Source organism: Crocodylus siamensis, chromosome 4 (genome assembly GCF_052110815.1).
Source record: "Crocodylus siamensis isolate JL-2025a chromosome 4, ASM5211081v1, whole genome shotgun sequence".
NCBI lineage: Eukaryota > Metazoa > Chordata > Crocodylia > Crocodylidae > Crocodylus > Crocodylus siamensis.
Genome location: NC_143398.1, coordinates 147,397,586 through 147,421,545, shown reverse-complemented (window position 1 = coordinate 147,421,545; position 23,960 = coordinate 147,397,586). Strand labels below are relative to the sequence as shown.

At 47.7% G+C, this 23,960-nt stretch overlaps 2 protein-coding genes across 4 annotated transcripts in view; both read right to left on the bottom strand.

The window, feature by feature from the left end:
• The window catches only part of CASP2 (caspase 2), a 39,227-nt gene extending 38,708 nt beyond the window's left edge, over positions 1-519 (bottom strand). The window contains exon 1 of one of the 3 annotated variants that reach the window (XM_090044114.1): positions 255-519. In XM_090044114.1, the coding sequence (XP_089900240.1) occupies positions 255-404 (150 nt within the window). In that variant the 5' untranslated portion in view covers positions 405-519. The remainder of the gene's footprint in view (positions 1-254) is intronic. The other 2 variants (XM_090044113.1, XM_090044115.1) reach the window with 2 other exon arrangements.
• A 13,922-nt stretch (positions 520-14,441) lies between these two features.
• TMEM139 (transmembrane protein 139) lies at positions 14,442-23,275 on the bottom strand. The gene is made up of 3 exons (XM_090041170.1): positions 22,757-23,275; positions 19,232-19,541; positions 14,442-16,039 (listed from the first exon to the last, which is right to left on the bottom strand). The coding sequence occupies exons 2-3, from the start codon at positions 19,477-19,479 to the stop codon at positions 15,631-15,633; spliced, it is 657 nt and encodes a 218-aa protein (XP_089897296.1). The 5' UTR covers positions 19,480-19,541; positions 22,757-23,275; the 3' UTR covers positions 14,442-15,630.
• Between the last annotated feature and the right edge of the window lie 685 nt (positions 23,276-23,960).

Below are 23,960 nucleotides of genomic sequence, written 5' to 3'. Positions count from 1 at the left end.
TGCAGCATCTAGGAGGGGAGGGCGCCCCCTGGTGGCCATACGAGACAGAGCAAGATGGAGCTGGGATCCGACCCACGACACGGCGGCTCCGCTGTTCTCAGTTCAAGCTCACAAGGGCCCGCCTGTGAAACGCCGCATCCCCGCGCCCTAGCCCGTGCAGCGCCCCCACATCCACCGTGCCGCGGCCGGCTCCCGCCAGGCAGAACAGGCCCCGCAGCCTGGGAGGGGAAGCGGAGGCCGAGGCCCCGCCCTACCTGGATGGCCTCCTTCATCTCCGGCGTGAGCACGGCGCGCTCCAGCAAGTGCTCCAGCAGCTCCTGCAGCACCAGCTGCTTGGCCAGGGCCACGCGGTGCCTGCGCAGCGCTTCCTGGTGGCACTGCTGCATCCCGCACACGCCCGACATCAGCCCGAGCTGCGCCCAGCCACACCGGAGGCAGGCACTGCTCTGATCACTCCGTGCACCGGCCCAACAGCCCAGCCCCGCCCCGCTTGCCGAAGCCCGCGGCGAAACAACGCATGCGCGGCCCCGCTCAACCAACCAGCTCCGCGGATTCCAACGAAGAGTGCAGCAGTCCGTGGTCACGTGAGCGCCTGCGCGCGAAATCTCCGCGTCTTCCGCCAGGCTTCGCGGCCATAGCGGCTTCTGGCACGGAACAATGGACTCCCGTGTGCGCGTGCGCGGTTGTTCTTGTGGCTGCCCTGGCGGCGGGAGGGGAAGTAGGTGGGAAGGTGGCAATGCACGAACAGTGTGAAGAAGGCACATTTCTGTGTTGTAAACAGGCACAGAAAGTCCCTGGCTTGGAAATCCAGGGAGTCGGGGGTTTCTGGATTTGATGCCCACTCAGTGCTTTGGTCTCTGTAACATATGTTGCTGCGAGGTCCCCACCAGGCCTACTCGAAAAGTGTCAGAACCAGTTTAGAAAGATGGTATTGCAGGAGTAGAAGCCGGTGTGGTTGGCTCACAGCTGCCCTTCCAGAAATGGTAGCAGCTTTTCAAACACTTGGAAAGCATTAGTAGATTGCTAGTATGCACCCCCCCACCCCCAATGCCCTTGAGACTAGTCCCAAGAGTGGCTGGCAGGTGGTATGTGGTCTATGATATCAACCCCAGCGTGAGCTGGTGTTTAACTGGCATACGTAAGGGACTTGATCTCCTTGCTGTGGAGGGTTCTGTAAAAAGTGTAGCTAAGCCTATTCAGTTCCCTGCCAAGAGACGTTTGCTCGTTCTTCAAGCATTCTCAGGCTCCTGGCAGATGTTAATATACTGCCGTGATTGGGATCTGAGGAATTTCATGTCCAATCCCTGAAATCGCATGTTCTTCCATGCCAGACATGCATGAAAAGGACACATGATTTTTGGGATGGAGGCATACATTTCCTCAGGTTCTAGTTGTTTAAGTGCCACAGCCAAACTGGATCACACTGGGGGCAGCTAAGTCTTGGATCTCAGGGCTGCCTCCTGCCTGATCCCAACCATCAGTTGATCATCAGGATCAGATGCAGAGCAGTACCCAGTCCCATTTTGAAATCCATGATCAGGTAGGGGCAGCCATGTCTTGACCTTGGGGGCTGCCTTATACCTGATCCCAAGGATCAGCTGATTGGGATCAGGCATAGAGCAGTCCCAAAACCTGCCACATGTTCAGTTTAAAGTGTGATGCAATCCACATTTAATGTGGAACATTTCCATGGCTGGTTTGCCATTTGTCGAACCATAAATTGGCTAATACGGGCATTTAATTTATCACATGATTAACAGGTTTGTTGTGCAATAAATGAAACATTTACCAGGGCCTTCCAGCCCATATTGGTTCAATATACAGTTGAATCTGAATACTTCACAAGGATAGGTTTCTAACTCCTCTGGGAAAATGAGGCTTTGTGAATTAGCTGAGAGTACATATAGCCTCTGCAACTGAACAGAACCAGTGAATTTCTGAGTGGAACTTCTCCAGTAAACTCCAGTCAGACCACTTCTCCAATCAACGGTATGAGACCACTGATGAGCTTCAGCTGATAAAAGAAACTGATCCGTTTGAGGTAAAAGCTGCAGCAAAAAGCTGAATGGGTTCACTTTAATTAGGCAATCCACTGCAAACAAATAATTCAGGTTCTGTATATTTCTATTCTTCCACTCACTCCGAAGGCTTATTTTCTCTGACTTCATGCAAGTCTTTAATTTACTCTCTACATTTAAAATTCCTTCCCCAGATAGATTTCAATATGAAGGATTCTGGGAGGACTCTGGGAGAAACTTTCCACTCAGCTGGAAATGACTAAGTGTGACAGTCGCAATATAAATTACCTGAGATGTTTATGACCAAAGGGACTATGGTTTTCATGCAATCATGGGGTTAGAAGGGATATCAAAGGTCATTTAGATCACCTAATGCTGTAGAAACACATTCATTTCTTCTACCCTCAGGCTCTAAAAATCCGTTGTTCAAATAATGCCACCTTTTCCTCTGGTCCTGGTCCATTTCATAAGATGTCCAAGTCAGCTGCCCAATGGTGCAGTGCTGAATTGTTACCTACTATATTGCAAGGAAACGTTAGTTTTCAATGTGAGTTGATTTTTCTTAATCTAAATGCATAGGACTGGATTTTTTAGAAATAATTTATATTTATAGAGCGTTATATATTCAAAATGCTTCCAGTCATTCATTACATTGCACAATTCTCCTATGACACAAGTATTATTATAGGGAAACTAGAGTGACTCAGCGGCAGAATTAGCAATTGAATTCCTGCCCTAGAGCTACAGCTATCCAGGAAACACCCTAGAAGTAGGAGATAGCTTAAATTACAGAGTTATGTGGCTCACTGGGATATAGTCCCTTTCTTAATATAAAAGACAAGGTATCTAGTCTTTATGGCTGTAGAGCTAAAACTACAAGTGTGAACAAGTTATATAAACCATGAAATGATGTTTGTCCACATCTTCAAAAAGCTTGACATCAATGTTACTGTAGCCTTCTATTGCTCTGATTACAAAGTTAGCTCTAAGAGCCAACAGTGCCACTTATCCACTGTCAATATTCATTTTAGTCATGTTACCCCTTTTAAACCAAGCTGTTCAAGGCTCTGCAGATTGTTTAATAGAAAGATGAATTAATTTCATAGATTTCATAGACATCAGCGCTGGAAGGGACCTCGGGAGATCATCGAGTCCAGCCCCCTGCCCAAAGGGCAGGAAGTCAGCTGAGGTTATAGGATCCCAGCAAGATAAGCATCCAATTTACTCTTGAAGGTGTTCAATGTAGGTGCTTGAACCACCTCTGCTGGCAGACTGTTCCAGACCTTCGGGGCTCGGACAGTAAAGAAATTCTTCCCTATGTCCAGCCTGAAACAGTCTTGTAGGAGTTTGTGACCATTCAACCTAGTCATCCCTTGGGGCGCTCTGGTGAACAAACGTTTCCCCAGATCCTGGTGGTCACCCCTGATAAACTTATAGGTGGCCATCAGATCACCCCTGAGCCTACGCTTTTCCAGGCTAAAGAGTCCCATGTCTCTCAGCCTATCATCATAAGATCTGTTTTTCTGACCTCTGATCATGTGCATGGCTCTCCTCTGGACTCTCTCAAACTTCTCCACATCCTTTTTGAATTGTGGAGCCCAAAACTGGACGCAGTACTCCAACTGTGGCCTCACCAAGGCCGAGTACAAGGGGAGAATGACGTCCCGGAATTTGCTCGAGAAGCATCTATGGATGCAAGCCAGCGTTTTGGTCGCTTTACCAGCCGCAGCATCGCATTGGAGGCTCATGTTCATCTTGTGGTCAATGATGACCCCCCAAGTCTCTTTCTTCTGTAGTGCTATCCAACGTAGCACTGCCGAGTCTATAAGGATGCTGCAGGTTTTTCCTTCCAAGGTGGAGAACCTTGCATTTTTGGGTGTTAAACACCATCAAGTTCTCATCCGCCCATTTGCTGAGCTTGTCCAGGTCAGCCTGGATCACCCGCCTATCTTCTGGCGTGGATGCTTTGCCCCAAAGTTTGGTGTCATCGGCGAACTTGGCCAGTCCACTCCTGACTCCAATGTCCACATCATTAATGAAGATGTTGAACAGTATGGGTCCAAGGACAGAGCCTCGAGGCACCCCACTGGTCACAGGGCACCACGATGAGTGACTGCCATCGATTACAACCCTCTGGGTCTGACCACAGAGCCAGTTTCCCAGCCAGCAGATCATGGTGGAGCCAAGGCCACAACTGGCCAGTTTGGCCAAGAGGCAATCATGGGATACCAGATCAAAAGCTTTTTTGAAGTCAAGTTATATGACATCAATCTCTTCTCCCTTGTCCAGGTGATAGGTCACCTGGTCATAGAAGGAAATGAGATTGGTCAAACAAGACCTACCTGCAACAAACCCGTGCTGGCTGTCCCTTAGAATGTTAGCCTGGGCCAGTCCATCAAGGATGGCCTCCTTAATAAACTTTTCTAAGATCTTCCCCAGGATAGAAGTCAGGCTAATGGGCCTGTAGTTAGCCGGATCCACTCTCCTCCCTTTCTTGAAGATCGGCACCACATTGGCCTTCTTCCAGTCTTCGGGCAGTACACCAGAGCGCCAGGAGTTTTCAAAGATCCATGCCAGGGCCTGGGCTATGACGCTCGCCAGCTCCTTGAGTACCCTGGGGTGCAGGTTGTCAGGGCCGGCTGACTTGAAGGTATCCAGCTTCTCAAGGTGTTCCTTCATGAGGTCAGCATTTATGGAGGGTAGGGGATCCCCATCACCCGGATCTCCCTGTCCCATAGCAGGCATGGCATGGGACTGATGAAAGACTGACACAAAGTACCTATTTAATAGGTTGGCTTTTTCCTGGGCGTCAGTTGTCAGTTGCCCCATCTGGTTTAGCAGGGGTCCAACGTTGCCCTTGCTTTTCCTCCGGCTCCTCACATATCTGAAAAAGGACTTTTTGTTGTCCTTGATGCTTGAAGCTAGTTGGAGTTCAGTTGCAGCCTTGGCTTTCCTGGTTTGCTCCCTGCAGGACCGGACCAGCACAGAGTAATCCTCCTTGTAGGTGAATCCCGTCCTCCATCCTTTGTAGGCTTTCCTTTTTAGCCGCAGGAGGTCCGCTAGGTCCCTGGAGAGCCAGGAGGGCTGCTGTGCCTTCTTGCTGCCTTTCCTCCGTGTAATAGATTTAGCTTGTGCATTGAGGATCGCTTCCTTGAGAAGCAACCACTCTTCTTGAACTCCCATCTCCCTGGGGTCATGGTCCCTGAGGGCCTGACCAACAAGCCTCTTGAGTTTGTCAAAGTCGGCTTTTCTGAAGTCAAGGACTTCTGTGTTGCTGACTGACTTGCCAGCTTTACAGCGGATGGTGAAGGTGATCAGCTCATGGTCGCTGTCACCCAGCTTCCCATTGATCACTAGGTTGCTGATTAGGTCGTCCCCCGTAGCCAGTACCAGGATGAGCAGCGCTTTGCCTCTTGTTGGCCCATAGACTTCTTGAGTCAGGTAGAGGTCATCCACGCACAAGAGAAAGCTTTGCGACCGCTCGGATTTTGCTGAGTGATCTTCCCACGAGATGTCCGGGTAATTGAAGTCACCCATGACAACCAAGGTCCTGGAGCAAGCGGCCTCAGTCAGTTCCCGGGCGAACTCCTAGTCAAGCTCAGGGCTTTGAGTGGGAGGTCTGTAGTAGACTCCCACCATTGTGTCCCCTGTGTCATATTCCCCACAAATTTTTACCCAGAGGGTCCCTAGCTATCCATGCTGGTCGCCAACATCAGCTTGCAGGGACATGTAGCTTTCCTTCACATAGAGAGCTACACCCCCGCCCCTTTTGTCAACATGATCCCTCCTGTACAGGGTATAGCCCTCTATACCCGTGGTCCAGTCATGGGTGGAGTCCTACCAGGTCTCCGTTATCCCAATGACGTCATAATTCTTTGCACTGAGCAGGAGGACGAGCTCCTCCTGCTTGTTACCCAGGCTCCTGGCATTAGTGTACAGGCAGGCAAGTGTCCCCTTGGGGGCTCTTGCCTTGCCCAAAGATTGTGCCAGGGCTGGGGCAGGGGTGGGCTCCCTTAAGTGCCTTGGTCTGCTGGCTTTGCAAGGGTCGCTCAGCGGGCCAGCGGTGGCAGTAGTCCCCCCATCCCCCAGCAGGCTTAGTTTAAAGCCCGGTGGAGCAGGTCAGCCAGCCTGGCTGAGAAGAGCCTCCTCCCCAGGGGAGAGAGGTGGAGGCCATCTCTTCCCAGCAGCTCGCTGCCTCTCTCGCCAAAGAGCGGGCTGTGGTCATGGAAGCCAAAGCCTTCCCGATGACACCAGGCAGCTTTGATGCAATCCTTTTCATTTAAAGAAGATGTACAAAGTCCTGTTTCCTTGAACACAGAAGGAATCAACTAATAGAAAATTAATTTGCCCTCATTTCCCAAGACTTTCAACCTGCACTCAGCCAACAAGTTTTTATTCTGGGGTTTTCCTCCTGGCCATTGTCAGTGCTTTATGGCTTTCTGCCTCATTGACACCCTACCACTAAAACAATATGTATTCCTCTCCAATATAGTTTGACTTAGTCATGTTACACAGCTTAGATATGGGCAATCTAACTCGATAGAGCAAAGAGCCAGACCCCAGGGCAAAGAACCATGGATCAATGACTGGCATTAAGGTCAAAAGCCAGCAGAAGCCACAGACAAAGCAACACTTGTGAAGAATACAGTTATGCTAAGGAGTCCGCAGGGCATTTTCACATGGTTCAGTTGCCTATTTCAGCCTATGAGCTAGCATGCAGGTAGCCTGCCTGACACACCGAGCTGGTCAATCGGGGCAAGGGTTACACGTATATTTTTTGGTTTGGGTGGTAGCATGAGTCTCTATTTGGCATGGAGGCTACTGAAAAAATGTTAAAATGTTGGACAGACTCTTGACTGGAATGATTCAGTCAGGAATGATCTTGCCATGAACACGGGGCTGAACTAGATTGGGTCCCTTCTAGCATTGCTTTCCTTTTGATCCTATAAATCTGTGGTATGTGTACTTTTGTACACATCGTCAGTCACCTTACCCTTAAAACTAAATCACAAAAAGCAGCAAGCAGGGGGATGATCTATTCCCCCCCCACCCTTCCTCTTGAGCAGGGTGGAATAAGATGACACTTGGTGCCTAATAGACGGAATATAATCTTGTTCCATGAGGCTAAAGGACTGCCAAGTAAAGCCATTATGCTCTTCCCCTTTGACTTCCTGTAACTTATATGTTACAGAACTTTTTGCAGTAATTACTGCATCTAACTCAATAAGCTCTGGTTAAGCTATAGCATACCTTGATTTAAAGACTTCAAGTAATACAGAATCTACCACAGCCCTCAATGAGCTGCTCCAGTGGCTCATTACCCTCATTCTTAAAACACCAAATGTTATTTCATGTTTGAACATTTCTAGCTGTGCCCTTCAGAAATAATGTAAGACCACCTTGTACATGTCAGCTTAACTGGCTGGCCTTTTGGTAGTACAGTCATCCCATTCTTCTTGCCAGGCAATCAAGCAGCCTGGCGTCTATTTTAATTTCTGCCAAGACTGTAACTGCAGTCAGGAAACTTCAGTACAAATATTTAAAAAAAACAGGCTACTAATTTGAGTGCTTACATTCTGGGGCACTTAGCTTGATTGAAAGAAGTACTGAGTGCCCCTAACTTCAATTGGGATGAGCAGAAGTTGCAGGTTTTGAATCCCTCTGAAAACCATACCCTTTTATGATTCAATTTGAGTTCCCCAAAACTGCAGCATTCATCAAACGTGGACACTTTTAAGAATGTTGAACTTCACTACACTTCAGTTTCTTTGGCTTCAGAATGTGGGTAATAATGCTTTGTCACTATTTGTCAGGAACTTTGAAAAAGTACAGATCAATTACTGTATCAACCTTCCCTACATTGAGCTATCAAAATGACTTTCCAGTAGAGGGCAGCAACATGTTCCCTCTTCACTGTAAGGACCTGAAAATGTAGACATCAGTTAACACCACTTCGTTACTGTAGAGTCACTAGTGATTGAAATGCTACACCCACTGGATTATGCTAAAGAGGAACACACTGATGTACAAACTGTATATGTGTTGTTGGAGATTCATTCAAGTACACTGAGGATGCTATGTGCATATTAATCCTGCTCTACTGATGCCTACAGTGCCTGAGTTGAGAAACCCTGCAAGAGATAGTGGAAATCAGGCTTGACATGCTGCCCCACTGAGGTCAAAAGGAGGCTTTCCATAGGACCCCATATGAAAGGGAACCTCATTCTATCCTGTGAGATGCACAAACACAGGCTGGGGAATGACTGGCTAGTCTGTAATCATTGCAGACAAGGACCTGGGAGTTACCAGGTTCCATGAGCCTCAAGCTGAAGCTAAATATGAGCCAACAGTGTGATCTTATTGCAAAAAGAAAAACAAAACCCTAGCAAATTGGGTTATTTTAACAAAAGTGTAAATTGCAAATAGAAGGAAGTGATTCTTCCATTCTGTTCAGCACTGGTGAGGCCTCATATAGAGTACTGCATCTAGTTTTGGACCCCCACACTTCAAGAAAAATGTAGATAGATTGGAAGGGGTCCAACAGAGAGCAACAAAAATTATTGGAGGTCTGGAAAATATGACTTATGATGAAAAGATGGAAGAACTAGGATTCTGGAAAAGAAAAGTCTGAGGAGGGATTGATAATCATAGTCTAAAGTAGAAGGCAGAGTACATTTGCACCTGAAAGCTGCGTCCCCACAAGTGGGAATGTGCAGTTTATGGCACGTCAAAGCCTTTGAAGGCACTGCAAAATGCACATGGTACTTGTGATTCCGTGCAGTGGCAAATTAGATGCCAGGAAATCCTGGTATCCAAAAAAACCACGGCACAAAAAGGGGTGCAGCACACATGGCTACAGTATGTACCACCCAAATCTAGGGCCTACCCAGCCAGAGCCACACCGGCTGCTGGCCAGGCTCCAAGTGGCAAGTTCACTGTTGCTATTGCCCTGGGAGGCCCCCAGGACCCTATGTTCAGCTTCTGAGGCCAACCCAGGTGCTGGCCCCAGCCTTCCCTATCCCACCTGGGGCAATTTGCGGCATACCAGAGCACATGTGCAGGAGCATGTCTGCTAACAACTATTTGTTCCTGGGGAAACACACAGTCCTGCTCATGGGGACATGCCCTAAAAGACTAACCAAAGTAGGTTTTGTATACACACATGCACACACATACATAGCACATGTTTTTGTGAGAAGAAGCTGACTTCATCAGGTGCTGTAATTTGAAAACAGTCCTCAAATACCTTTTGGAAATAAGAGCAATGGCCTCAAACCACAGCACAGAAAATTTAGCTTGAAGATTAGGAAGAACTTTCTCACTGAGGGTGGTCAAGCATTGAAACAGGCTACCTAGAAAAGTTGTGGCATCTCTGTCCCTGGAGATTTTCCAAAGTAGATGGGACAGACTTGAATGGAATTGTTTACTCAGGAATGTTCCTGTCTTGAGCAGCGAGATGGACCTCATGAGGTCTCTTCCAGCCCTACTTTCCAATGATCCTATAAATCTGTGGAAAATGAAAATGGGGAAAATAAATGTCAGTGGTAGGAAAGGGCAGACAAGGCTTCCAGATCCCTACCCTCCAGGAAGTTCCCACTGTTGACAAAAATAGGGAAAACCACTTAGCAGCTTCTCTGAAACTGCTTCCCAATTCCCATAGCTGGAGAAACAGTTCATGATAGCAATGGATGGGGTATCATGACGGCAGTAGATAACTGACAGCCACTAGAAGTGAGATAGTTGACAAGTCTATACCATGTTGAAAACACTGGGGGACACTGCAGTTAAACCATACACTGTCCACTTTGTCTTGCTCTGTGCATGCTGAAGGCCTTAATATATCATGTTGCCAGTACTCAAGGGGTACTGAGTGTACCAAGTACTACTCTTATGGACACACTCAGAAATAAGGGAATTGCTGGGCAATGGGCTTATACCCAAAAGTGACAACATAACATTTTTTCGCATGCACAGAGCAGGAGTGAGCGGTGGTGTTTCACTTTGGTACTCCCTACTACTCTCTGATGCAGTATTTTTCATTTCTTTCAGCAATTTTTCTGATGGAAATTGTATCTGTGACTACATGGAGAAAATGAAATGTCCATTCCAGGCTTCCCAAGAATTTCATCTGGGAGAAAATCAACATCAGTAACTTAGATTTATTTTTAATAAATCAGGAACATCATACCTTCTCACCTTCAGGTGAATTTAAAAAATGGGATGAACTCAAGGATTTCTTTGTTAGCCTGCCTAGAGCCTAATCCCACTTGGTTCTTATCAAGGTCATTTTCAGGACTTCCGCTTGTGTGATAATAGCATCAACTATATCCTGGGGTTTTGAAGGCCAGCCTGAAGAATCATGCAGATTTTAGACAGGATATGAGATACTTCTCCACCACGGCAATGCTGCTGCATCTGAGGAGGCACCATCCCCTTGCCCTTCTTCCTGCTCAGCCTGGCACCAGTGTGTTTGCCAAAAGGGAAGTCCCCTGCTCACTCCAAAGCCCCCTTCTCCCCAAAGCAGAGGCAGGCCATCTTGGACCAGTGGGGGAAAGGTGGACAGAAAGTGGGGCACATTCCCAAGGCAAGTGAGCTCACCCAGAGCACTGGGGACATACTTGCTCTGGATAGCCAGCCCGTCTCCCTAGTTGAGCAGCCAGGGTTCAGGCAGTTCATAGCATTTCTGGCCCCATTTTATAAAGTGCCCGCACATACCACCTGTAGCAGAACAGCGGCGCCCCCCCTGTATGAGGCATGCAGGGAGTACTTGAGGGAGGAGCTGCACAAGGCAGGGCCACAGGTAGCCTTGCACTTCACCTGTGACATCTGGAGCAGCCAGGGTGGCAATCACGCCTCTCTCCCTCACGTGACACAGGCTGCACCTCATAGTGAGGGTTGCCTTGGAGGGGGACAGGACTGACGGTGACGGTGCCACCACCAGTACTGCTACAAGCTGGCTGATTTCAAAATGCAGGAAGGTGATGGGCTACTTCCACTGCAGCATCAAGGGGGGCAAGATGCTGTGGGAGAAACAGGCAGAGCTCAGCATCTCGCAGCACAGAATCATACAAGATGTGGATACTCGGTGGAATTTCACATACCTGATGCTCGAAAGGTTGGTGGAGCAACCGAAGGCCATCCATGAAATGGTCTTGCTTGGGGAAATTGGGATCAGTGCCCCCCTGAACAGAGCTGAGTGGGGTACCATCTCCCCGATCTTGGTGGTCCTCAAGCCCTTCCACCAAGACCCTTAGTGCTGGCGATGCCCTCCTCAGCCAGGTGATCTCCCTAGTGAGGGAACTGGAGAAGCAAATGGAGAAGTTGCAGGGGCAGTCTACTGTCACCAGATGTGCAGGCACTGGTGAGGCGGCTGAAGGAGGGCGTCAGGAGATGGCTGGATCCCTTGCTGTCCAGTACACTTCACATGACAGTGGGCATGTGCAACCTGAGGGTGAAGGGGAGCATGTGCACTAGCAGCCCCCAAACCCTCGATCACTGGACACAGGTGCTGGTAAACAAAGACAGGGAGGCCGAAGTGCAGAGACGAGGGGATGTGGAAGAGGGGGATCCACTTTACCATGCCAGCATTTCCAGCACCAGTGCCAACACCAGCACCAGCCAGTCTCCTCCACACCAGCCACTGCCAATGTGGGCCATGGACATGGCTTCAATGCTGGGGTCCAAACACATCAGACCCCTGCCTTGGGCAGGTAGTGCTGAGGCTTCGGTGGCTACCGATCTCACTGAGGATGTGGAGCCACTAGACTGCGAGCCCATAGCCTACTGGGCAAACCACAGCCAGATGTGGCAGGATCTGGCCATGGTTACCCGGCAACACCTGTCCTCTCCACCGACCAGTGTTCCAAGTGAGGGGGTGCCCAGCATTGCTGGGGATGTTGTGACACCCTACTGCACCTGTTTGCATCCTACACTGGTGGAGCAGCTGGTGTTCCTAAAGGTGAACATCCCACTGCCGGGGTTCCCCAAGCTCCACCTGCAGACTGACTGAGTGCCACCCTCCTCACTCCATCTGCACCAATTTCCTCTTCTGAGTTTTTTAAAAGCCAAGTAATGCCCCGCTCTCAGCTGGAAGGGGCGCTACCTGCATCACCAGCCAGCAGAGAAAGAACAAGCACTACCAGGAGTGACTAGGAATAACAGTCACAAGCTGGCAGAGGGTAGATTCAGGCTAGATATCAGGAGGCACTACTTCATGGCCAGGCGGCTAGGATCTGGAACCAAATTCCAAGGAAAGTGGTGCTGGCTTCTACCCTGGGGGTCTTTAAGAGGAGGCTAGATGAACACCTACTAGATGAATACTCTTTCCTGCCATGGCAGGGGGCCGGACTCGGTGATCTGCTCAGGTCCCTTCCGACCCTACCAACTATGAAATTATGAAACATGTCCCTACTGAGCTCATTCCTCTGCCAGGATGAACTTGGAGGTATGGGATTGGGGCTGTGGGGAAGGAAGAGGCCCCAAGTCCTGGGCATGACCACTAAAACTGCACCCTGCTGGGATAGGGAGGCCTGGTGGGACTGCTGGTGGTGCCGCAGCCCCATAAATGCCAGGACCAATGATCCCCTGCTGAAATGCGGGTAGGAGGCACCATAACCTCCAGTTAATGCACACGCACATGCACAAAGTCCTGGATGGGAAACACCCAGACCTGTCACGTCTTTGACAGGCCTGACGCTTGCTGGTTGCTGTACAGTTGTAAGGCTTCCGGTGAGCACAGCTTTGCTGCCCAGGGTGCCAACTTTAGGGTTGAAAACCCCTCTGTCAGGCTGAGGAAGTACCTGAAAAGTGGTTTGCATTGCAATTTGTTATCTCTCAGGATCAAGCCTAAGAGACTGGAGGCAGAGTGTTTTTTTCATGAGGAATGTGCCCCCACAGGTAGTTGGATTTTGTTGTCTCTGATAGATTCTGGCTTGCAGTTTGTGGGGGTACTAGAGATAGTTGGCAGGTTTTGTGTTTTGAACTGTAGGAAGTTGGCTTCAGTTCTGGTGATGAGGTTAGGTGCTTGTTTGAATGTACAACCAATTTTCAGAGCTGGGCCTATGAACTGCACTTCATCAGCCTACTAGGTAGTAGGTACAGAGACTCATGGACTCAATATACACAGTGGAGTTCTGGCACACTGCGACCTGCCAGACATTTGACTCCCCAGGCACCTGTGCACTTTTACCTGCTCTGCTACATCCCCTTTTCCCCCCTACCCCTGACCCCAGCCTGTTCCTTCCTCCCTGACACCTTCATTTCCATTTTCACTGACTGGCTTTCTTGCCTGCATTGTGGGCCAGGCCAGCCTCTGGCTCCTTTACTATTCCTTCCATCCAGGACCAACTGCAGGTACTTCCTCAGCCTGACAAAGGGGTTTTCAACCCTAAAGCTTCCAAAGATGCACTTTTTTAAAGTACTCCTTTTTTTTTTTTCATAATACACTGTGGCAGGGCGACCTCTAGGGGTGCCGTGAACTCCCCTAGCGCCCCTACCTACCGTGCCAAATCAGGTCTAAATGCACCCTCTTTATCTCACCCGCCACGTCTTGCTGGTAAATATCGTTAAAGGGAGGCTGCCTTCTTGCCCTCCTTGGCACGGTGCCTTCATGTACCGGGGCTGTCTAGTTGCCCGCCTGTGCCCTCACAGGCACCTCTTGGTGTCTCCCTGCAGCTCTCACAGCCCGCACTGGGGCCTTGCCCTTTATACCGTCGCCCGCAGTCGGGGCCTTGCTTCGTGACTCCTGCCTGCAATCGGGGCTCAGGCGGCCTCGGCCTTACCTGGCCCGCAGACCCCCTTCCTGGGTCTTACACCCCACTGAGGCTTCTTGCCTGTGCCCACACTGGGCTCCTCCTGATATCGCCCACACTGGGGCTGGGGTCAGGACACCCAAAACACAGCACCACTCTCCGGCACCAGGAACCCCCCTTCCACTACTGGGGAGCTCCCATGAGGCCTCCTCCAACCCCTACAGCCCTGCCCGGTCCTCCGGTGTTACAACAACAAAACAGAAAACACAGAGCCCCTTGGCTATAACATAAATCCCAAGCCAACCTGGCTGTCCTTCGTCCATATCCCTGTCAGGGTTCTCTCCACCCCGTACCATCATGCCAACACTGCTCAGGCCATCACGGTCCTTTGCTATGCCCACCCTGCTTGCTTCAGCTTCTTAGGCTGCCAGAGGGGAACTGCCCTTCTGGCCTCAGCCTGGCTGTTTATAAAGACCAGGCCCTGCCCCCTTCTGGTCAGCTGACCAGACTGGTTTCCCCGGCAACCCGCACCTGTGCTGCCCTGGTGACTGGCAGCTGAGCTCATACTGCTGTTGTCAGTAGCAGGCACCTTAGTGCCCTGCTACATACACATATAGATATAAAAGCACAAAATAAGTGATTACATACCATGAATAACATCATATGTCCAACACAACACAACATCTTTACTTCTTGCTGTCAATTCCTTTATAAAACGACAGGGTCTGTGACAGGTCCGTTTGGGTACCTTTGATGCTGCTGCTGATGCTACTGGTGTTTAGCCAGATAAGTTATTTGACCTGTTGTCACGTAAAGTGGAGCATCGGGCGTAAGGCTGTAGGGGAGGAGGAGGCCTCAATGGGGCACACTGCTGTGTTGTGCAGAGGCCCCAGTGCACCCTAACACACACATGGGCGCACCTTAACACACACACAATGTCACCCACCCACATCATGAGATTTGCCTGTCAGCAGCTTGGGGTGCAGGGCCCCAAACGACAGACTCCCCCAGCGAGACACACACAGCTGGCAGGCTTCGTGGCCTGGCAGGGCCCAGCACCCAGGCCTGCACTAGATTTCACCCCCCTGTGCCCCAAGACAGACACAGTTGCCCAAGCAGCCACCCATATCACAAGTTTTGCCTGCCAGCAGCTTGGGATGCAGTTCCCCCCAAACCCTGCACCAGTCTTCTTGAAACTTGGCAGACTTTGTGGCCTGAGCAGGGGCCACCACCCCTGCAGTTTTCAGCCCGCTGTGCCTTAACACACACACGGTCATTTGTGTCAGGGTCATTTGCGCCTTAACACACATGGGAGGTAGCAAGTCTGTGTGGATGTATATATGTTAGGTATATGTAAGGGGAGTAGAGTGCTTCTGCTTCTGACTGATACTTGAGTGGTTTGCCTTTTTTCTAAAGTTCTTCACCCCCTTACAAAGCTTGTCCTCCCGATGAAATCTCGTTGCATTGAGCTGATTTAAATAATAATGTGTGCTTATGCATTTGTGTAAGTGAAAGAGGGTGATTTCTGCACATCTGTCACAGTGGATGGGGTGGGTTTGTGTGTAAGAAATAAACAGTGGTGTTGATATATGTAGGACAGAAATGGCTTGGGTAGGGTATCTGTTGAGATACGCAGATGTGGATAGGGCTGGGGTGGGGGTGTGCCTTATCCTCCTTTCATATGACTCATCTGCAACCCCAGACACCAAACACCTCAAAGGTCAGTTGTGGCTTTAACATTCACCACTGCAGGCCCTTGACTGTTTCCACAGCTTGCTATACTGAAGTTTTTTCTCCTGTGTACTGATGCACTGTGGTGGGTTTTGCGTTGAATCCATGACATCTGGTATTTTTTAAATTAGTCATACTCTTGCAGGTTCCACAGTTTCTTCAAAGACTTCATCTTCAGTATCACTGTCATAAGCAGGGGGTGGTGTAAGTGGCTCCAAGGGTTCCACACTGTCTTCAGCACCTTTGACTTCATGGATATCTGAAGCAAACCGCTGCAGCCTTGGGGGCAATACCAACCGAAGGTGCAGCCTGGATCCTGCATCTGCCTCAGAGAAATGCCTAGTGCCTGATGCCACTGAGACACTGAAGGTCTCCACCACAGCCTCAGCCAGGGCAGGTGACTCTATAACCACACTGTACGGTGGGGGATCACCCACTGGTGAAGACACTGTGCCTGCATTGGAAGTGATTGTCCAAATTGTTGGGTTTGGCATACTCATCACTTCCTCATATGTGGGAGCTTCATAAGCATTATTCACCCTGCATACAAAAAACACAGACATATATTAAAGAAGCCCTGACAAAGTTTGTGCTACACAGAGACAGACAAATCCATTTAGTCTGGTTCCCAACCTATGTCCTCAATCTGTTAGCATGAAAAATTGATCAACAGGGCTTTTTCATCAGGGAAAACCAAGACATGCTTTGTTAGCTTGAACCAGCAACTTTTTGAAGAAAAAGAGTGAAAGAAAAATAAATACTATATTTTACTTTAAACAAATCAAATGATATGGGCGAGAGTACTGTCAGCCCTTGTTACTTTATATTATGTAATCACACTGGGCGTGTCTACACATGGTTCAACTGTGCAGTAACTACTGTTACTGCACAGTCCCGGAGGCACACAGGTTATTTCTGACCCTACTGTGCAGTAGTGTCAGCATCACAGTTTGTGCCTGCTGATGCTACATCCCCATAATAATGAGATATGCCACTGTAGCTCATCGCTATAGTGATGTAGCATCTTGTATAGATGCACCCATTGTAGATCAGTGGTGCTCAACCTACCTGGCCCTGCAGGCCACATGAGTACTGAAGGGATGGTCTGTGGGTTGGGTTCCGAGTGCAGAGTTGATCCATGGGCCTGATCCAGCATGGGATCAACATGTGCATGATTGGTCCCATAGGTGATCTGGGCTGACAACTTGGTCCCATGTACCAGATCCAGCTACCGCACAACCCTATACACTGGCCTGACCCTGCACACTGGATTCAGCTATGTTGCAACCACACATGCCAGTTAGATCCTGCATGCAGAGTCAATCCATAGGCCTGATCCAGTGTGGGGTCAGCATGTGCATGATTAGTCCACTGTGTGATCCAGGGTGCCAGCCCAGTCTCACGCACCGGTTTCAGCTATAGTACAGCCCTATATATTGGCCTGACCCTGCACACTGGATCCATCTATGTTGTGACCACACATGCCAGTGCAACCCAGGGTGTGGGGTCATATTATCCCACCATCAAGGCTCTCCCACAGGTTGATAAATTTGGCAGCAGAGAAGCAGTGGCGGTGTTAATTATTACTATTCCCTTTCTACCAAATTTCCAGATCCAGGGAGGGGTCTTGTGACTGGATGCAGCTCACACACACACCAGATGCAGTTCATGGTCTGTAGGCACCACTGCCTACTTTCTTTCTATTAGCTTCTTTAAAAAAAATTGAGTGGCTATTTGACTCCAGGCTATCTGTTGGCAGTGAATTCCAAAGCTCCCAAATTTGAGATTAGGTACCAGCAATATAAGAGTGTGATAGATAAATATTTCTTGTTTTATAATAGTTTCCAAAACTATCCTTACAATTCATGTTTCCATTTATTATTAGTAAGGCAATACAATCTTTTATGTAACACTTTTCATCTGGGGATGTTAGAAGATTTTAAGTGACTATTATCTTGTTTTTACACAGGGGTGGGTAAAAATATGGTCAGCAGGCCATATCTGGCCCCACCAAGGCATTTTGTACAGCCTACTGCAGGTCCCTTGGCCCCACCTAGTCCAGGTGCTGGGGCAACACAGGACATGGCACATGTGGCCAGTCCCACAACCCCTGGATCTACAACAGGGCTGAGGTAGCACAGTGGCCAAACTCTGTTTCCTGGCAGCCCAAACCATGGCTCCTTCTGGCTGCTGCTTCCAGACCTACCATGCTACCTGAGCACCGTGGCCTGTCCACCCACCATCGCCAGCAAGACCCGCAAGGGCAGAGTGCACAGCCAGGCAGGTGGGATGCAGTCACGGGTGGATGGAGAGCCACATCTGGGAGTGGGATGGGTGAGCAGGACCAGGGATCGGGATCAGGATTGCAGGGCCATGACAGTGCAGAGCTGGGGCTAGGGCCAGGCCTGGGGCAGAGCCATGATCAGCTGCCTGCACACCCATGCATCAGGGCAATGGTTCTGTGAACAAGGGTGTGCAGGCAGCACATCGCGGCTCTGCCCTGGGCCCTGGCCCCACACTGTCACCACCCTAAGATCCCAGGGTCTCCATGAAGACCAGCTGGGACCCACACAAGCAGAGCACATGCCAGGCAGACAAGGCAGGGAGCTGTGTCCGAGGCCAGGTCTGGGATCTTGGGGCGGTGGGGCCAGGGTCTGGGGCAAAGCCACAATCCACTCTCCACAAGCCCCTCCCTGCGGAACCAGTGCCTGTTGCAGGAGCTTGCAGGCAGTGGATCATGGCTCTGTTCTGGCCCTGGCCCCACAGTGTCACTACCCCAAGATCCCAATCCCCAGCCCAGGCTCCATCCAACCATCCGGCTCCTGGATGCTGCTTCTCATCCACCTACAGCCCATCCCAGCTGCCTGGCTGTGCACAGGGGCCACTTACAGAGTTCTGGTGATCTGTTGCATGAGGGAGCATGCTGACCTGGCCCACAACAGCTCACCAAAACTCCGCATGTGGCTCATGGACCCAAATCATTGCCCACCCCTGATTTTACAGAACAAGAAATTGAGGCAGAAAAAAGCTTATGGCCAAACTATCCAAATGAGATTGCTATTTTTAAAAGTTTAATGGTAAGCAATAAGACCTAATTTATATAGGTGCTAAAAAATCCAGTTGATATGAACAGAATTCGTGAGGCCTGATGTCCTTCAAAATCAGGCATTAGATGCATCAAATTTGATATTACAAATAGAAGCACTCAAAATTACAGGCCCCTTAAATTTTGCCCGGGAACTACTGCTGTTCAGACAAAGTTTGGAGGACTGAACTGCAGAAGTCCAGCTGGGAGTCATCAAAGTATTTCCCCAGTTCTTTCTTTCTTTTTTTACCTGGCCTTTGTAACAAACAGTTGTTATGTTACAGCTCATAAATAAAACTATTAATGACCCAGAAGGGTTCAGAAGAGATTAGGGTAAGACATGATGACTTAAAGGCAGAGAAGAGATAGCTGGATCTATGTATCCTTTTTAAGTGTGCCCAGGAGGAAGAGAATATGTGCTGATTGAGATATCTGAGATTTGCGAAATGGACTTTGACAACCTCCACCTGGGAATACACACACCTGGACTGATATGCTGTTTTCTGGAATGAACTTTGACTTCTGTCTCTTGGGAGGAGAGCAACAGAAGATTATGGAAAGGTATATAATGACATGGTTATACCCTGGGGTACAAAGGGTAAAAAGGAAAGAAAAAAAAAAAAGAAGTATTAGATGTAATTGCTCACCCTGCCTGGCTCTGCATCCTTGGAGCTGCCAGATTTGCATTCTGTGTCTGCTGATGTTTCACATAACACTCTGCAAGTACACTCAGCAAGTAGCCAATGAGGCACAAGCCTCCCACCCCCAGGAAGAAGTATCCTACTGGGTTGATGTTAGAGGAAACAGCCAACATTGTGACCCCAATGAGAAGTGCAGCAGTGAAGAGAAGTAACAGAGTCTGGCGGATGTTCCTCCAATGTGACTCTAGCCACATGGTGTTATGGATGTCAATGGCAGACAGAGGGGGAAAGGCTGGGTAGCTGGAGGAACAGACGTCTGTGGGAGACAGAGAGGGTTTTGAACATGCAAGTGAGACCACAAATATGTCAACATATCAACATGATATTACATACACATGCAACTACATGCCATCACAAGAACATTCACATTACACAATACTCAGAAACAAAATGCAAACCAACAAAAATACACATCCATAAAGCTATCCTAAGCCAATACACACCAAATACAGGAAACAAATATCTAGATACATCCCAAGAACAAGACATACACATGGAAATACTGTATACAGGCACAAATATAGGGGGATGCCAAAATTCATGTGGACAAAGGTGCACAAAAAGGCATGCAGAAATCTTCTGTAAGCATATGGGTATAATATATGGATATGTAAATGAAAGGTAGCAAGAGAATGTAAATATGACATACATGATGAGCAGGTTAGAGTCCTGGCAAACTGGACTATGGGTTGCCTGAATATGTCTTTACTGTCAAGATGATATACAAAATGCAGGCCACATATCAAAACTGTGATTCCTTCATTCCCAGCAGATAAACAAAATACACCATCAAAGATTTTTCAGATGTTTGTGGCCACGTCTTCAGTTTTTTCTGGTTGTCAGGCTTCTTCCCACCATCCTGTTCTCAGGTGCCCTGGTTCCCCATCACTGATGGAGTCTCGCATCATCCCCTTGGCAGGAAATAACTAACTTGTACAGAACAATTGCCAATAGTCTCTGGTATTCAAGTATGTACCAAGGAAGAAGTGTCACTTAATATTCTTGTATACTTTATCCTTGTATTTTTTATAATTTTCTACATACAAATATCACCATTGTTGGGAAATATTAAGAGTATAGAATTCCTACCATGGGGCACACGTACTCAGGACTACCAGCTTTGATTGCACCGTACCTGTATAGCACAATCAGTTATTAGAACAAGGACACTTTCTGTGAGTACCTGGTCTCAGATAATCCCAGAAAAATCAACAACCAAGGGAGCCCTCTCCTTGCTGGACACTGTTATTGAACGCTGTTCCTAGAAGCCTGTCACAAATATGTCCCAGAACATGCTCCTTACATAACATTAATACAGTTCTGCTTCCCCAGGATTTCCCTGTGAAGATGTACTAATCTAAAATAATCCCTCTCTTCATTTAAGCATTGCTCAGAATGAAGCAGGAAATACCCGTTAATTCCAGGGATTAAGCCTATTTCTCGTGTATTGTTGGTGCAGAACCTAGAAGTGAATTCTTCATGTCTAGCAAATCCCAAAGCCAGAGAAAAAGGGAGAAAGAAAAAGACAGAAGGAATGACATGGAGTGGAAAAGAAAAGTAGTAGGAATACCTCAGTGCTCACTCTGCCTTGACTTACCATCAGATAGCTTTAGATCTTTTTTTTTATATATATAACAACACATTTTTTCTGTTCTTGTTTTTTCTTGAACTCACATAAATTTATGGATGTAGATCATTCTGATGTGTGCATGCACATGTGCACACATGCACACACACACACAAACTTGTATACTTGCAAACCTTTACTGACCCATGGAAACAGTCACGCCAACACATTTACTCATCTAGGGTGGAAATCTATTATTTCTTGGTTGTCTAAGTGTCCAGATTTAGTCATCTACATGATTGTCTAAGCTGCCAAAATGCCACTTATGCACAGATTGAAATTCTATTCCCACCTGTGTAGCCATACACACATGGACAGTAATGTATGCACACAAACTGGGCATATGCATGAGCAACAAAATGAAAATAAGAGACCTCCTGTCTTCCCCCCTCAATAGCTCTTTGGCCAGGGCACTTACTTGGGAAACTGAAGGCTCTGGATTCTGGCCCCCTTCACCCAGAGGAGTTTTGATCCTGCATTTCTGATATCTCTTAACTACCGCACCATAGGTCAGCTATTGCTCAGCCCTTTCTTCAGTGCTCTTTTGAAGCTGACCCCGTGAGGAGCCACAAGAGGGATACATGTGAAAGATACGTGAGGTTAGGAAGGATACAAGCCAGAAGGTATGTGGCTCACAATATACTGGCTTGGAAGAGAGGGGGACCTGATTTCTGTCTGATACTCTTGCTCACAGTGAGGCAGAAGCTTTCTTATGGCTGTGTCTTCTAGTGATTTTTAAATGACTTTGCAAGTGGCTAAGCTGCATAAGAAGCACCAGAGAAGTCACTGGATAATGGCTAACCTGTGACATGATGGTTAGAGTGCTGTGCTGGGAAATAAGAAAACTAAGCTCAAACTCCTTTTTGTGGAGGAAGAACCTAGAATCCAGCACCTCTGGCTTCCCAGGTCAAGGGCCTAGTCATGGGGGCAGAGGGAGGAAGAAGACAGACAAATCCACACCACCCTTTTCCATTCCATTTTAGTCCAGCGGTCATGATCATAGCTAATGCCATTTTTGGGTATCTACAACTTCCACATATCCACAAGGAGCCACATACATGCCTTGGCTGCTACTATGTCTTCCCAGTCTGGGTGGCTACATAGACACACATAGTCATCTATTCACATGGGACCAAGGAATTAGACAACAAATGTATTCATTTTCACAACCAGGAAGTGTATAAAACACCACCCCTACTCTTACATACAGACTTCCATTTGTACATACACATATGGAAGCATGCACTCAAATATATGGACCACAATCACACAGGGAAGCACATGCTTTCATACATGTACTGTATGGTAACATGTAGACATGCAAATGCACACAAACTCATTCTGGTGTTTGCTCATTTAAGCATTTTCAAACCAACTCAGACACTTATAATATTAAACATTTTCAAATATTTTAAAAGGATAAATATAATTATTAGCATTAATAGCTGTAACTATTGAAACTAGAAAACAGTCAATTAAATCTAAGGTTTCAAAGCATCTGCAGATCCATTTATCTTTCCCTGAAGAACTTGGCACGTACATTTTGCAATGGGATAAATCCTGTGATCTTCTTAGGTCCTCATTCCTGGTTCTCTCACATACAAAACACTCACATTCTGTTTCATACATACAGGTGCACTTTCTTCCCTACAGACACACAGGTCTGCATATATCTTTACATATACATATTTATTGACATTCTGCACTTTTGTAAGCCTGTATACCAATTTGCATACATACTTAATACATACAGCTGTCATACAGATACACATTCTCAACCTACCTCCATACAGGCATTCCCTTGCAACACCTTTTTTTGCTGTCAGCTTTCAGCATGCACTTACCAAATAAAGCCTTCCAGAGCTGGTACCTGCTGTGTCCCCTTGCTTTCTGTTTTCATCCCATTCTTGCTGCTCGTAGACATCCCAAAAAAACTGTTTTCAAGTTCCTTGGATTCTGTTCTTCCCCCTCTCTCACCCAAGGAAGAGAAACCAGCAAAAGGTCTTGTCCCCTCCCTCCAGTCTCCTCACATCCTTATGAGGGTGGTGTAAAAACACTGGTGACTAATAAATATGAGAAGGTAGCAAACTACATGAAGATCTCCTTTATACCAGCCTGGCCTGGAAAATTAGAACCTGAATTCTTCAAGCACTGAATCCAAAGCTTCATTTCTCCATGATTAGGTACTTTCTCATCTTTCTTTTCTCCTCTCAGTTCCTTCACTGGCAGGTATGCCTCAGAGAAGCAGGAAGTTAACTAAAGAGAACAAGTGGGTTGCAGTGGGTGGGGAGTGTTGTGTGGGAGTGCTTGTGCCCGAGAGTGATCTGTTTGGCCCACCTCTCTCCAATAAGTGTCTCTCCAAGGAAAGGATTATGTTCTTTCTCCTTACAGAACGTTCCCGAACCCTATTTCACAAAGCAGGAAGGATCTCAAGCCCAGCCCCAAATCAAACGACTCACCTATAAACTATTTATGAGCTCTATAAAAATCTAAACTATGTGTTTTTTCCCATTCAGATTGGTTGCTGATCTCAGATACTGTTTTTTACTGTCTTGGACTTTAAGAAAAAAAAGGAGGAAAACAGACAATATTATTACTCTCAGAATGCTAGTGTAAAGTTCCTGCTATTGAAGGATATATCCGGAGCAATCTGGATATATCTGAAAGTAATGATAAGCAAGAGAGAAAGCACTGAATGTTTACCCAAATTTAGTGAGTTTTTGGACATAAGTTATGATAGTAAAAAATACTGTAAGATCACAAGTACTGAGCAGTTCACAAATAAATGACCTCCAGGAGCTGGCTGTTACAAATGCCTGTACTATCAGAACGCTGTGTTGGTAACACTGATAATTAATAAGAGTTTTCTCACTGGGTCTTCTTCAGCTGGATTTGGAAACTTTTTAGCTTCTAATGTAGATGGGGGCATACCACTCCTAAATATCTTTGTTTACTGTAGCCCACTTGTCCCCGATTTTATTCTGTAGAGCAATGGTGCTCAGTATATTCAGCCCTGCAGGCCAGGTAAGTAATGCAGGGCCAGTTAGT

Bases quoted from the DNA above. Each gene is read 5' to 3' on its own strand.
- TMEM139 (XM_090041170.1), bottom strand. From the start codon at position 19,479: ATGTGGCTAGAGTCACATTGGAGGAACATCCGCCAGACTCTGTTACTT. The intron at 16,040-19,231 runs GTGAGCAATTAC...TTTTGTATGCAG, and splicing joins AGGATGCAGAGCCAGGCAGG to GGTGAATAATGCTTATGAAG.